Genomic DNA, 15,615 nt, shown 5'->3' with positions numbered 1-15,615 from the left:
CTTATATAAAACAGCAAATCCATCAATATAAGCAAAACCATAAATACATTCTGTATGTTTTATTTTATTTTTAACTTTTCCTCTCCAAAATTGTTATATTTAATTTGAAGTACAATATATTTTAACAAATATCTTATTTTTATGTATGAACAGGTTTACATAATTACCAAAATAAAAAGGGAGGGAATACAGCTTGAGGCAATTATTGTTATGTCATTTGTAATGTGAAATCGTATAATGCACCAAACATATCATATACAAACAACGTTTTAATTTAAATCTTTAAACCTGCTTTGTTAGATCTTAAAGTTTAAAGGGAAAATTGTGGTAGGAAAACAAAGTTGTGCCCACCTCTCTCGCCTAGAGGTGACGGTAAACCGTACAAGGTAACTATCAAAGTTTATAAAAAATGGCAATAATTACAATTGCAGCGTTAAGGGGACAGGGACACTGCACTTAGACCACTTCAAGGAATTGAAGTGGTCTAGGTTCCTATAGTGTCCCATTAATGATGCTATGTGTTGAAGCGAGAAAAATAATGACATTTACCAGCGCCACTATTAGCCCGTTTTAGTGGGCATGATCCAGTGTTAATTTTGGTGGCAAATTTCAGTTTATTTTTAGTTACAGTCTTTTGACTAAAAAGCCATTTATGTTTTAGTCGTCTTTTAGTCATCAGAATGGTTTTAGCCCACTAAATCTCCAGTAGATTTTAGTCAGCACAACTAAAATCTAGTGGGTTTAGTTAAAGCCTCTGTCTCTTTTGCCCATTCCCCTGCCCCTCTGTCTCTTTGTGCCCTCCCAGCCCCTCTAGGTATCTCTCTCCTAAGCCCTGGTCTGTCTCTTTTGCCCCTTCCACAGCCCCTCTGTGCAGTGCTAATTTTGGCGGCAAATTTCAATTTAGTCATAGTTTTTTGACTAAAATTTTTTTTTTCGTTTTTGTCGTATTTTAGTCCTCTGAATTGTTTTAGTTTTAGTTGACTAAATCTCAAAGATTTTAGTCGACTAAAACGTGACTAAAATTGTTAGTCGACAAAATTAACACTGGTATGATCCATGTCCTTTGGGAGGCCTGCTATGGCTTCCCCACTTCTGGCACAGCTCTCTCCCCATTCCCCCCACAGCCAAACAGTAATCTATACATTTGCTAGCATCATATAGTGAAGAAACCTGAAGAGAATTTGCCCATGGTAAGTAAAACATGCTATGACTGGTACCCTTTAAGTCGTTGTCACACGTGTAATTTAAGGCAGGAATCAATGCATTGTCTACATATAAAACACATACAAGACATACTCCTTTTATTTATTTATTTAAATTAATCTGTGAACAGTAAGTTAAGGCGAGTTGATAACTGACTTGCAAAATTATGAATATAATAAACAAGGTGAAAACAAAAATACCTGGCTCAGCAGATAAACTACTTTTCCCTAAAGTTTATTTAATATGTGTAAGCCCCATGCCAATAACTGTATAAGGGATACTCTGTGTGCTTCTATCACTTCCACTGGGATGTTAATTGAGGCATTTTTTTTTTTTTTATCATTCTAATATCAATATAGTATTTTCTCTAAATACTCCCATCACTAATATTGTGTCTTTTATTTTGGTGTAGCCAATTTCATCTTTAATTTTATCAGATCCTTAATGTTACCTCCATTCTGATATCTTTCGTCATGTTGCTATTTATTGTTCATCAAACAGTGAGGGGACATCAGCTATTGTCGTAGGCCAATCCACATTTAAAGACAGAATTGAAACATGAAATAAAAATTACACATGTAACATGTGTGGGTTGGTACCTTGGGCTGTGGATGCTGAAAATATGCATGGCTCGGATGATTTTTTTAATACTAAAATATTATGTCCTTTAAATGATTATTTTTGCTGAATGCAATCTAAAACTCTAGATAATAAAACCAGGATTATTTTATTTTCCTAGAGGATATGGTACTGTACACTTAGGCCTATAAGATCAATGAAAGTTACACATTCAATGATTGGTTTAATGGCACGAGCCTTAAATCGGACTTGTCAACATATACACCTGAACTAAACTATGATTTTGCCTTCAGTCAATGATATCTTTTTTATGCATATTTGTTCAACATTAGATTTGTGGAACCGTTTTTGTTGTTTAATAAATAAAAGATAACATTATTATTAAAAATACCCATTTCTCTGTTAAAGCAGCAGGTAGAAACTCTTATTGCATTCCAAATACAATTGTTATTATTTATAAAGCACCAACAAATTTGCAGTGCTGTACAATAGGTGGACTAACAGACAAATATTTGCAACATGAGGAGTTGGATACTCAGGAACAGAGGGTGTTAAAGGCCCATGTGCAAATGAGTTTAATTGCAAAATCAGATCTGTTTTGGGTAACCTCCAGTATACAAAAAAAAGATATAACTATAATTTATAAAAATTCTCATGATAAGAATTTGATGTGCTACAGAGACAGTAAGAGTATTAAGCACTAAATGATTAAAAAAACACACATTACACAATTCTGAGTGTGCAGTTATTTAGAATGTTTAATTAAAAAGGTTGTGACTTGGATTAAATAACTGGCTGGTAATGTTCCACTCTCTCCAGAAGGGTCTGTGAGTATCCAGGAGAATAATATCTTAAAAAAAATAAAAATACAAGAAACAGATTACCGGTAAGTTTTTAAATATATTTAAAATATACGTACATCGGTCATGTTTTCTCACTCACAGAAAGATAAATTACTAACTTTCAAAGGCTTTTAAAGTGTACATGTCATGGTACAAGACTGTTTATGTGAAATTAAAGAAAACAAAAAAACAATGTACACATTGTACAGGCAAATCAATAGATTTGGAGAAAAACCCATTTATAAACATGTTTCATCCTCACCTGGCAAGCACCTCTTTGGCATAGTCAACATTGACCTCTATGATGAGTAATTGACAGACAGGAAGAGTAGGAGAACCTTTCTACAAGTAGTTCTCCTACTCTCTGGCACAGCAACCACACCTGTAGTGTTATTGTTGTGGTTACTTTCTAGCAAGTGTGTCTAAACTCACTTAAAATATTGTTTTGAAAAAGAAATTATAGTCTGATCATTTCTTTGTCAGTGGGCAAACGTTCAAAACCAGCAGGGGATAAAATACTTTTTTCCCTTACTGTGTGGGTGTATATACATACACATATACATACACCGTCACACTAAATAAAACCTAATAGAAATATTTTACTGGAGCTTTGCTTTTTGTAATGATGGGTGTTGCAGATGTGTCGCTCTGATTTCCTGTGATGCAAAACATGTTAATGGGAATGTTTAGAACAGGTAGATATGGGAAAGCATATGGTATTTGTTGGTGATGGGTCTATTATTAGGAGGTATTAAGCATAAAATATGATAGGGGTTTATATTGGCATAGTACATATTAGGACACAATGATGGTCCATGACAGTAAGGTGAAAGGGATTTAAGTGTTCACAGAAATGTAAATTATATTTGTGCAAATTAAAAAGTGGGAAACAGGGAGAATAGATCTACCTTTATCTTGCCAAATGACAGGTAATGAGGCAGTAGAATGCTAAAATGTAATTCTCCTTATAAAATAGACCCTTTCCCACTTATAAAATATGATATATTTTTGGACTAATCATAATGTGATTCACCTATCCGAACAGGAAAGCTCTGTAAAATGTCAGTAAAAGGATGAAAATTTGATAAAGGCACTGTACAGAAAATCCTCCATACCTGACAATCTCTTCGGGGTAACAGTTATTGATCGTATTGATGTACTCCTGCAGAGGTGAGCCGGGATCTGCAGATATCTCTTGAATCTTTTTCAGCCCACCACTTGTTACAAATAGACGCCTTGCTTTGCTGTCATGTGGAAGAACCTTTAAATAAAATAAATTCAATATTATTCAAGCGCACAGCAGAAGCAGCAATCTGCTAAGCAGGCCCTGCTGCAAAACGGGATAATTTTTTAACCCCTTAAGGACACATGACATGTGTGACATGTCATGATTCCCTTTTATTCCAGAAGTTTGGTCCTTAAGGGGTTAAACTATTATTATTGTGCAGACTATTGGATGACTGCCTGAGAATCTCAGGACAGTTACAATTAAATTAAAAGTTTTTTTTTTCTTTTTAATGATCAAGGATATACTGACAACAGATGAAAAGATAGGAGCCCCCGAGGCTAGCTAGCACCATATTCTGGCAGTGTGCGTTAATGAAAGAGAAAGAGGAAGCAGCGTGTAGTAATAAATGACACTGTGATGTCAGCACAATATGAAGGCCTCACCTATTGTATTGTGTCATGTTCTGAGAACCTCATCCTAAGAAAGACACAGGCAGAGCGAAGACCATACAGATGAAAGGTTAAATGAAAGGAAATATTTAAGACCTAAATGACAGCTGAAAGAAAGAAAGAAGTTAAAAAAGAAGGAGAGAAATAAAATAGATCAGAGGCCGAAGCAGAAAGTCTGGTTAAGAATAGAGAAAAAACACAGTATGAAAAACAAACAAAGCAATGTGATTAAAACATCTGTCTGAGCATGCATTGCTAGTCTAGGTAATACAAGCGATAAGGCAGGGGAGACTGTGGGACATAAATAAATAGAAACCATTGCGAAAAAAATCTCCAGGCATATTTAACCCTTTCCTTCACAGTATGCATACAGATAATGGAATGGTTTGGCTTGTACACTGGACAGATGCCTTTTTTCAATTTACTTAAGAATTTCTCTTTAAGAAATGTAAATATATATATATATTTTTTTTTTGAGAATCATGGCACTTTTTTTATGTATTTTAACTTAGCTGGTTAGACAAGGTTATGGCTTGAGCTTCACAATATCAATAAGATACATTTGCTTGGTTCATATTACGTTAGCTAGACTACAGTATGCTTATTAGGATAGTGAATACGCTTAAAACTTAAAGCATGTTGCATTATATTTTTAGGAAAGGTAAACTTTTGCATATCAAGCTTAGCACAAATTATAAAATAGTTTCAGCAACGGTTAGATCAGCACATCATTTATAAGGTGAGGCAGATGAGTTACTGGGATAGGTTAACAGACTGACTGCTTGCAAGTTGCTAGTTCCACCAGATTAATTTCTAAGGTATATCTTAGTGGAGTTTGAAGAAAAAAAAAAAAAAAGAGTGAGTAAGAAGGAGAATTAGAGTGCATGCTGTTAAACATGGAAATAGTGTGCAACCACTGGAGTTGTGTGGGTTCCTGCAATCTTAGATGTTAATGTTAGGCATCACAATGTTAGGCCGTACAATATGGATGCTGTGTATGTTGGTCTGAAATTAATGAAAATAAACAAAATAATTACACAGTAGGTTCTATAACTATATGTGGTGGACAGGCACCATGCCAGAGATAAAGTCCCAGTCTCCATTCAACCTATGCCCTGCTGAGGTATAGCAAAGTCCTTGCCTGGTAGACTTTGCAGGCTTGGTAGCACCTGAGAGCATCCATGGTTGTAACTTATGCCCTGCAGTATCCGCGCGGGCCAGCTCTCTGCGCTCCGATCTTGTGGGGAGCCGAGCTTGTGAGACTGTGTGCCGCGGGGTCCTTGATAGCCGCAATCCGCTTTTTTTTATGCCCTGTCCGGCAGGTCCCTGGTTCTTCGCTCGGGTCCGGTCAGGACACGGGTATAACTTGCATAGTGAATGTAGCCTTGCTCTCCCCGTTTTGCAGTGAAACACTTGTGGGGTAAAACGATGGGCTCTGTGTGTCAGTCGTGTGGGTTTTGGCTGGGGCTTTGCATTTTGTCTTTTGCCCGCTGGAAGATGTTGGTTTGAGGGCTTGGAAGCTGTTGTCTTGGGTAGGTGGTGTGTACTGGGGTCTGGGGCCTGCGATGTCCTTGTGGCTGGGTGTGCTGTGGGATGGGCAGGTTTCCCATTTTGTGCACCTTTTTTAGTAGGCCCCTTCACCATCCGTAGTTGGACTTCCCTGCCTCCTGGCTGTGATTTGATTGTGGTTGCTGAAAGTTGTCGCTGCAGCTTCAGCCAGAAGTGCTGGAAGATTTTCTCTAGCCTCCTCAGGGAGTCCGCAGCGGGGTCAAGCGATCTCTGCGCCGGGCTTTCGACACGTGGTCGCCAGGGACCGGCATCCGCCATTGTGGAGCGGCAGGATTAAGGCAGTGCCGCTTGACAGTAGGGCGAGTGCGAGCAAAGTCTCTGAGGGGACCGGGTTGACCCCAACCGGTCTAGAGGGGGGGGGGGGGGGTAGGAGTGCCACAGATCCGGACCCTGTCCTGAAGCACAAGGGGATTGGCCGCTTCCCCTCCGCTCCGCTCCAGGTAGGCCGCAGCAAGGATCCCAGGGTCTTGGTAGGAGAAATCACACGGGTGATGTATCAGTTAGCTTCCCTGGGTTCCCCTGACCTTAGGTACGTTCATAGGCTTGCTTGGCTGCCGTTTCTGCCGGATTATAGCGCTTATTTTAGCTAAAAAGTCAGGAGCTCCAGCATACTGCATCTGGCTCGCTCGAAGGTCAGGCTCCGCCCACCGAAATGTAAATATTTAACATATTATATACTACTTGAACTATTTACCCACACAGACACTTAAAACTATCATAGGACTTAACGCCTGCATACATGTGGTTCATTGCTGGAAGTTCTGTATTTTTCCAATTTATTGTCAGGATTGCATAGTTTTATAAGCTGAAAAAATACTTTTGTCCATCTAGTTCAGCCTTTTTCACATGAGATTTTGCTGTTGATCCAAAAAAAAAAAAAAAAAAAAATCCTTCTTCACCCAAGAAGGGCAGTGATAACACTATTATTATTCCACATATTAACGTTTTACAACGGACACAGGCTTGTTTTATATTTCCTCTGTATCGATAAAACCAATAAAAATTTCTATACATAAATATTATGTTTTTGTAAGTATTTATCCAGTTGCTGTTTAAAACGTCTGTACTGACTTGGATAAAACCACCTCTTATTGTTCTTACTGTAAAGGCCCTTTTCCTTTGCTTAGACTAAATCTCTTTTCTTCCACTCTAAATGGGTGACCTTGTGTCCTATGTATAGTCCTGTTTATGAATAGATAGGATGATGTTACACAGAAGGGTTTATTCCCTGTTGGTTAAACGGGGAATTGTAAATTGCCAAATATCCTACTTACCCTGACTGGAATCCTATTCATATTATTTGTCCATAAATGCTATTACCTCCCCAACTGGACACCGTATTCACAACAGGTTCACAAAGTGAAATTAGATGGAAAACCATTCTTACATACATACAATGCCTATATTTTACAATGATGTCATTAGTTCGTAGTTGTAGCAAATACAGTTTTTTCCAGAAACCGGTTAATTTTTTCATATTTTTTGTGTGTTTGTTTTTGTAATAGAAATCATCAGATATTACATAGCATTTTACAATATGTTGTAGACTGTTGCTAACTAAATATGTAGTAGAAATATTTTGAAGGAAATAACGAGAATACATATTTTTTATGTTCCTACCCCAATGTATGAGAAGAGAATGCGACATAATGTTTTTTTTTTTTGTTCCTCTCTGCAAGGAACAAGAGGTCATTAAATGAATAATGATACTATAGGCTCACTAATAAAACTGAATGTTGCAAGTATAAAACAAATCTGTATTTAATGAATCACTTTCGCCAGCAATACTTTCTGCTCTTCAGCGTTAAAGCAGCGTGAAGTGAATTGCTTTCTTATGTGTTGCAGATATATTCTGCATTGATGGGATTAAGGTACGTGTAAGGTTAAGGGCGCTGTCAAGATTCTCCTAGAACAGGCCCCTCTTACTGCTGGGATCCAGGATTAACCCTTAGAATGCCATTAACCCTTAGAATGCTGTTCCTCTCTAGCATTCAAAGGAATGAATGGTCGACCAAGGCACATATAGTAAACATGTTTTGTTTGTGATGATCACAATATAACGGTCATTAACTGCCTATCCGGTGGAGAGAAAATACTATGCCACATACTATATATATATATTTTTTTAGCTTCTGAAGAGGGAAGACTTTATAAAAAGGGTTCTTTAATCTCATGCAATTTGCTGTCAGTTTGTTCATGGTCCTATTGCTTTAAAAGTCAGCGATCCAAAAGGAAGTTCTTTCCAAAGAATAAACTTATTTGAGTAACAGACTTTAAACTTATGTATTTTCCAATTGGTGTAACATACTAAGTATTAAAATACAAAAACAAATGAGTATCCAAAAAGCAAGTTTTTAAAGGAGCACTACAGGGTCAGGAACACAAACATGTATTCCTGACCCCATAGTGTTAAAACCACCATCTAGCGCCACCTGGGCCCCTCATGCCTCCATATATATTGCAAAATCTTACTGTATTCAAGCCACAAGCTGTAACTCTGCATGCTGTGTGCCTAAAAGAAAACAAGCAGTCTGATGACATCAGCAGAAGTGGTAGCCTGATCCAATCACAATGCTTCCCCATGGGATTGGCTGAGATTGACAAAGAGGCAGATCAGGGGCAGAGCCAGCATGATTCAAACACAGCCCTGGCCAATCAGCATCTCCTCATAGAGATGAATTGAATCAGTGAATCTCGATGAGGAAAGTTCAGTGTCTGCATGCAGAGGGAGGAGACACTGAATGTGTGGATGCATTTTAGGCCGCCATGACCCAGGAAGGATCTCTAACAGCCATCTGAGGAGTGGCCAGTGAAGTTATCACTAGGCTGTAATGTAAACACAGCATTTTCTCTGAACAGACAGTGTTTACAGCAAAAAGCCTGAAGGTAATGATTCTACTCACCAGAATAAATTCAATAAGCTGTAGTTGTTCTGGTGACTATAGTGACCCTTTAAAGCGAAACAGATCTATATACACAGACACATACAGTAAACTAATTTATTAGTATTTGACAATGCTACAGGAAATGTACTAATTTATTAAAATAATTTAATTAAAAACGCTAACAAGGGAAATAGGTATAATGAGTAAACATGCTTCTGACAGTTGAAACTTCACACCCATAAGATGGAAAAGTTGTAATTAAAAATTATTTAAAAAACAAAAAGAAACGCTCTGTTTTACTAGATGTATGAACACAGCCACATCAGACCACTTTATATGAAGCGTTTACACCAGGAAATGGCCACATGGACCGGTAGTTTTAAGGTGAATTAGGACTGAGTGCTTAGGGTTAGAAGATATAGGGAAAGATGTTTCAAGCTAAAGGAGCACTCCAAGCATCATAACCTCTAAAGTGTGCTGTAGTGGTTATGGTGCCAGATAAGTTATAATAATAACATGTTTGTAAATGTTTCTACTTCTTACACTAGAAGGGTGCCAAGGCTTGCTGTAGTGGTTATGGTAATTGGTGTTCCAATTCAAGTTAAGGGTAAGAGAATTAAGGTTACAGCCCTGGCATGGTGATTTAGACCTGGAAGGCAGTAATCCTCCTCTGCCAGGTCACTTTCTTTACTCCTATTCTTCCTCTTGGCAGTATTGCTGTGTGTAAGGAGAGGAGTGGGTGTTTTGTAATAGAAACAGGAGTAAGGAGACCGGGCAGAGTTATACCTGCCTGTCAAATTTGGATCACTATGCTGCCTGGCCATACCGCTATTCAGTCAGCACCAGTAAATGATAATGGGCTAGTTGGAGACATGATCTGATCTTCCCACTTGGCCCTCAGCCAGAGATAATTAAGAGCCAATGAGGCCAGTTTAGGCCGCATTTATATCCTAGATAAATGAAACTCATTGCTGTGCTGCAATATGTAACGTATTAGGATTCCTTTATTAGCAATAGTCACCTTAAGTAAACTAAATAGTTATACCAAAAATATATGTGTGCTCCAGGAAAGTTCATAGAACATAAAAGGTCAACTCCCATAAACATAACTAAATACCATTCAGGCCTGAAGAATAGATGGATGCAAACAGTTTGACTTCTTACACTGGAAGGCCTCCAAGGCACTAAATGAAGTAATAAATCATGGCAAAAAAAAAAAAAAAAATGATGTCAGCAGGTTAAATATTGTATACTGGGTACTCAAAATATAGAATATTAAGAGAGAGAAAAAAAAGAGAAGCAGGTGGGACTATTCAAACTCATCTATGATTCACACATAATGATGCAACTGGCACCAATCTAATTAGAGATCCCTGAATTAGAGATTCCTGAGCTTGCCTACCAAACTGCCGAGCAGTATAAAGAATGGATATGCTGCTGGAAGAAAATCCAAGAATAAATCGAGGAGAAGACCGAAGAGTAACTATATCACCATAATTTAGTAACTTCTTAATGCTAGAACACATATATTACATAATGCCAGTTAGCCCTTTTCGTGTACTGGCGCACACCATGAAGATGTGATATATAACCTAAAAGTATGGCAAAGCTAATAACCTTCCTATAATTCATTCATATCTGAGGAGCCACCATACCTGTATGGCTCCGAGAGAAGCAGTCCTAACAAACTAGTTGTCACAGAGTTCCAATTTTTTTTCTTCCATAAAGTTAAAGGTGAAAGAAAAGGGAAGCGGGTTCAGGAATGAAAATTAATTAGCTATGAAGATTTTGAGTCACTTACTTTCTTTGAATTTAATGAAATCAGTTGTACTAAGATAAACACATTCCTAGTTTTTAAACCATTCACTGTTTTTAGGGGGAGTAGGGATGGGAAGTTGGAGATAATGGCATAAAACATTAAGTCTTTAAAAGGTACATTCCAAGCACCAATACCACAAGAGCCGATTATAGTGACTTTATTGTGGGGTGCTTCTCCCCCTTCCTCCCCCAGGGGAGCTATGGTAAGTGAGAAATTGTTACTATTTTAGATACGTGTTTACTGATAATTGAAAATTGATAAATAAAGGTTCCTAACGTCTATGCAATTTAATTAGGTGAATAGTATGGAATAGACAAAGCCTAACAAGAAGAAAACAAAAAGACCCTCCCAAGTAAATCTGTATTCATTTTAACAACTGTTTTAGATTTCTCTTAACTAAGGGGAAAAATAGATTACATGTGAACGCCTCAACAAGACGGTCATTCATTATTTCTGGCTAAAAATTGGAGAAGAACAGTCGGATGCTACTGCAGTATTCCTGTTTGTAACAAACTACTGGCAGTTATCTCCTGCCATTTAACATTGGTTGCATTCTCTTAAATTTATGAAGCGTCAACATATTCAGAGCCTCTGTACAGTGAGGAACAGAGTTACATGTTATAATGGCAGAGGCACACAAAAGATAATGAGCGTGCTACCCATAACAGAACAACTGTGACCTATCAAAACAAAAGGGATAATTAACCTAATTTAAAGAGACACGGCAATATCTTTTGCCACTCAACGGCTTAATCACCGTACAAAGACAATATCATTACCAGCTTATTTATAGAGAAGCAGCATAGTCTGTATGTATAATGAGATTTTACATTCATGAGTCACAGTAGAACATTTGATGACACAGCTATGTCACAAGTATCTCACAGGGGTTAAATTTCATTTTGCTCAAATCAAAATGAGATTTCAAAATCTTTAGATTCCATTCTCTTGCAAGCATAAAACTCAAATTTTCAGTATGTGTGGATTTTTAAATTTACATCTTATATTTCTAAAAAAAAGCTGTATGGTATCAAGTCTCATGTTAAGGAATATGTTAGTACGTTATAAAAGAGGAATAATAAACAATGAAGCAGGAAAAACGAACAGACATTCACATTCCTTCTGAGATGCAATTAATCGATTTAACTCCTTCACGAACAGAATGCAAACACATCACTGCTTTAGGTGCAAAACAAAATCTATTCAGATAAAAACCTTTGTTTAGTGGCACTGTATATAATGTTACTCCTTCCACCTCTTGCACAATACTGGAGTGAACAATGTGTTTGGGCTCCTCAACAGATTTCTGGGAGGAGGAGGGAGTAAAGAGGGCTCTGGGCACAGATTAGAGAATAACTGCAGGCTACAGTATGAGTCTGCTATTCTGTGAAATACCGATCGCTAGTTCTTGACAAGCAACTGTATCTACTGTATGTGGATACTGTGCCTACATGCAGTCACAGACAGACATGAACATTCCTAACCTACCATCCAGACTTAAATACTACTTACAACCGCAAAACACTTCATCATCACTTTGTATTTGGGTCACTCTTTATCCGCAGTATGGTGTGTCTGTGTGTACGTGCACAGTTACTGTATATTTGTTTTGACGTTTACTTTGTATGTGAATGCAGCACTGTTGTTGTGTGAGTAGATTAGGTCTGTGTATGTGTATGCAGAGATGTTTGCATGTGGACTGCCATTGTGTCTGTGTGTAAATACATGTGCATTGCGGCATATGTGAATGTGTGTGTGTTGAGGGAAGCTACATGTTTGTATGAAAATATAATTATGTTTAGAGTTTTGAATCTGTATTTAAATATATACATGTAAGGTTCTGGGCGTGCATGTCAGTATGTGTATGTAGTATGTGACTGTAAATTTACTTGGGAGGTTTTGTATCTATGAAATGTATGTAAAAGTTATTTGTATGTAACTATGTATGCAAGATAGTGTGTGAGTGTTTGTGCAGCCAGACTTATCTGTAAGTATATTTTTGTAGTTTTGTGTATATATGTTGGTTGTGTTAACATATATAAACATTACGATAGACACAATCACTTGTATGCAAAATGCAGGCATACACCTAAAGGCACATATACAAAATACAAAAAGCGGATTAAAAAAGGTACATGGAAAAACACAAACACACACAAGAAATTAGAGATTTTTTTCAGCAGATACCCCTTCCTACCTGTACATGGGTAGCTATGTTCCACAGAGATGCAGACAGACCAATAAAGAATTAATTCTTCTCTCTCTACATCTCATGAACCCTCTGCTCTGTATGAATATCAGTGACACGATAAGATCTTCCCTGCCTGTGCAGATAGACATGCTACATACAGCCTCTCTCACACTCAGCATATACCACTGCACCACAACATGATTCTGGAGAGGGAAGAACTGAGGGGGAGGGGACAGCATTTGTGTATGAAAACCTGCAAGATATTTAGAACAGTGTACATTGGAACATGTGCAGCAGTATATCAGAAAGCACATGGATCCATATTACTGTCAGACAGCCTGAGTATTGCCTACCCAGTTTGCAACATCTGCTTCTATTTTTATTTTTTTTAATTATTGCGGGCGATTAAAAAGATGGCAGTTAAAATCTGCCCACTGCAAGCCACAGTTTCTCCTAGTAAACACTGATGAAGGAAGCCATTAATACTTATCTCTGCCAAATGAACTTTGTAATGTTTTCTGCCTTGAACAATATAAGTTCAAAAATTCCCCTTTTACAACTCTATGATCCTTCCCATAATTCCTCCACCTACTGACCGTTTTTTAATCTGGGGTGATTGGCTTCATAACATTCAGCACATAAGTTGATTTGCACTCAGTTTACCGTTTGTGTTTTGTAAGAAATAAAAGATGTGATGCCAAATAATAATTATTAAAAACATTAAAACACACAAGATTTAATTAGCCAATAAGTGTTTTCGATTTTGATTGAATCCAATGAAGTTGGTAGCAGAAGGCCCAGAATACTCTGTATCTACATATTTGAAAAGAAGCAAGATATGGACTTCTACCAAATGAAGCAAAGAATGCAGCAATGAGACTTTCCAGAGTATTTTTGGCGTGAGACTCTAAATAACTTTCTACAGAGCCATTTTTTATGTATTTGCATCTGCAAGCAATGCATTGTATGGACAACCTAAAAAGGTTGTGAGTTCACACACTCCCAATTATTTGCCTAATACCTCAATTAGATCTTTACAACCCTGGTCCAACTTATCGCCCTATCTGCTGCCTGTGTTTTACAACTTCTGCTATCACTAAATCTGTTTGACTTTTATTGCACTCCTGGAACAAATTCACACTTTTTCTCAGTCCAATCTGTTTTAACTCCGTTCTGACCAAAGGAAAAACCTCCATCCTTTGGCATACTTTGTTTTATTTACAATATTGACTTTACTAATACCGGCCTTCACTCCGCCTGCATCTTCAATTTTTAGAGGACTCTGTTTAATCCTAATAAAGCCATAAAGATTTTTGGAGGGACAAACAAGTCCTTATCGAAACGGTTCAGTTAGTAGTTTATTTTTGTTGGACTTTATTACTAGTTTTAGTATTGGGAATAAACCAGGAAATATGACAATATTTACTTAAAATCTCTATTATATTATTTCAGAAAACAAAATGATAATAAAAAATAATTGCTTTAGGTTTTTTCACAGGACTCCCAAATTAAATATAACACACACACACACACACACACACATTTATGGAATCTATATATATATATATATATATATATATATATATATATATATATATATATACATATATGAGAAGGAAAATACCGGGTCCGGCACTCAAGGATTTTCATATGTTTAACCCCTTAAGGACACATGACATGTGTGACATGTCATGATTCCCTCTTATTCCAGATGTTTGGTCCTTAAGGGGTTAAATATGAAACATATTTGGAAGTCTGTGATTGGACAGCCACAGAAAGTCTGAGCAGGGATAGAAAGGGAGGGCTTGCAAAGGCTGCAGACAAGAGATCTGCAGCTTTTGCAATCTGTTTGTAAATATATCCACAATTTATGCACAATTAACCTCTTAAGGACGGATGCAATTGTACAAGTTCAAAACAAAACCTTGAATTTGCACTCTATGTCTGTTCAACCGTAATTCACCTCTTTCATCAGTCCTGATGAAAGCTCCCTAGAGGAGCTGAAACTTCGATTTATCCTTTGCAATAAATGAAGATTTAAACATATGAAAATCCTTGAGTGTCGGTATTTTCCTTCTCTTATGGTTCAGCCACCAGAGCACCAGGTATCTTTTGTTTTGTTATAGTTGGAGTGCAGGGGCTTTCTATATATATATATATATATATATATATATATATTTTCCCTCCACCAAATACATTTTCAAATATCAACATAAATCAAAAGGTTGCAGTCATGTATTTGTATTGCCCAATAAGCAAACAGTAGATTTTCTAATAATACATAATAATAAAGAGAGGTGTTTTTCAGTAAGAAAAATGGTGCAGCTGCAACATGCTTGTTGCCTTCTAATAAAAGAGGTTAGTGCAAGATAAAGGACTCCCACTGTCCTTAAAACACGTCCTTAGCATGATATTTAAAAATATAAATAAAAAAAAATAAAGATCAGTCGGAGTATGATCGTAGCATTTCTTAAATTACTTAATTCTGTGCCATCCTGTTCTGTATCGAACTCAAAATACTGGAATGGAAGAATTGTAGGTCAATGACCCCTTAAGTTAAATTCCACTTTAATCCAGTTATACAATACAAAAGAAAAATAAGAGGCTTATGGTTACACTTTTATATAATCTAATAACGATTAGACCAAAACAGGCACACAGAAAAAAACGTCTAACTTCAATACGTCTCAAAGATTTTCAGCTCAACTATTTTAACCTAAAAGTTGCAGTTCCCTAGTAAAATCCTACAAGTTGCCAGTATAATGAATAACCGAATGAAATCATGACATACCGTGTCTTTAGGAAGATCTCCAGCTGTTTCAGAACTACAAAACCTTATAGTTCTCTGAC

At 37.0% G+C, this 15,615-nt stretch overlaps 1 protein-coding gene across 1 annotated transcript in view; it reads right to left on the bottom strand.

Moving 5' to 3' along the window:
• Positions 1–2,513: 2,513 nt before the first annotated feature.
• Positions 2,514–15,615, bottom strand: part of SPAG6 (sperm associated antigen 6) — a 128,567-nt gene continuing 115,465 nt past the window's right edge. The window contains exons 10-11 of the mRNA XM_063450782.1: positions 3,740–3,885; positions 2,514–2,632 (exon numbers count right to left, since the gene is read on the bottom strand). Of these exons, the coding sequence (XP_063306852.1) occupies positions 2,566–2,632; positions 3,740–3,885 (213 nt within the window). The 3' untranslated portion in view covers positions 2,514–2,565. The remainder of the gene's footprint in view (positions 2,633–3,739; positions 3,886–15,615) is intronic.

This window comes from Pelobates fuscus, chromosome 4 (genome assembly GCF_036172605.1).
Source record: "Pelobates fuscus isolate aPelFus1 chromosome 4, aPelFus1.pri, whole genome shotgun sequence".
In the NCBI taxonomy this organism is placed as follows: domain Eukaryota; kingdom Metazoa; phylum Chordata; class Amphibia; order Anura; family Pelobatidae; genus Pelobates; species Pelobates fuscus.
The sequence above is the reverse complement of the archived record's forward strand: the minus strand, read 5'-3'. Positions and strand labels throughout refer to the sequence as shown.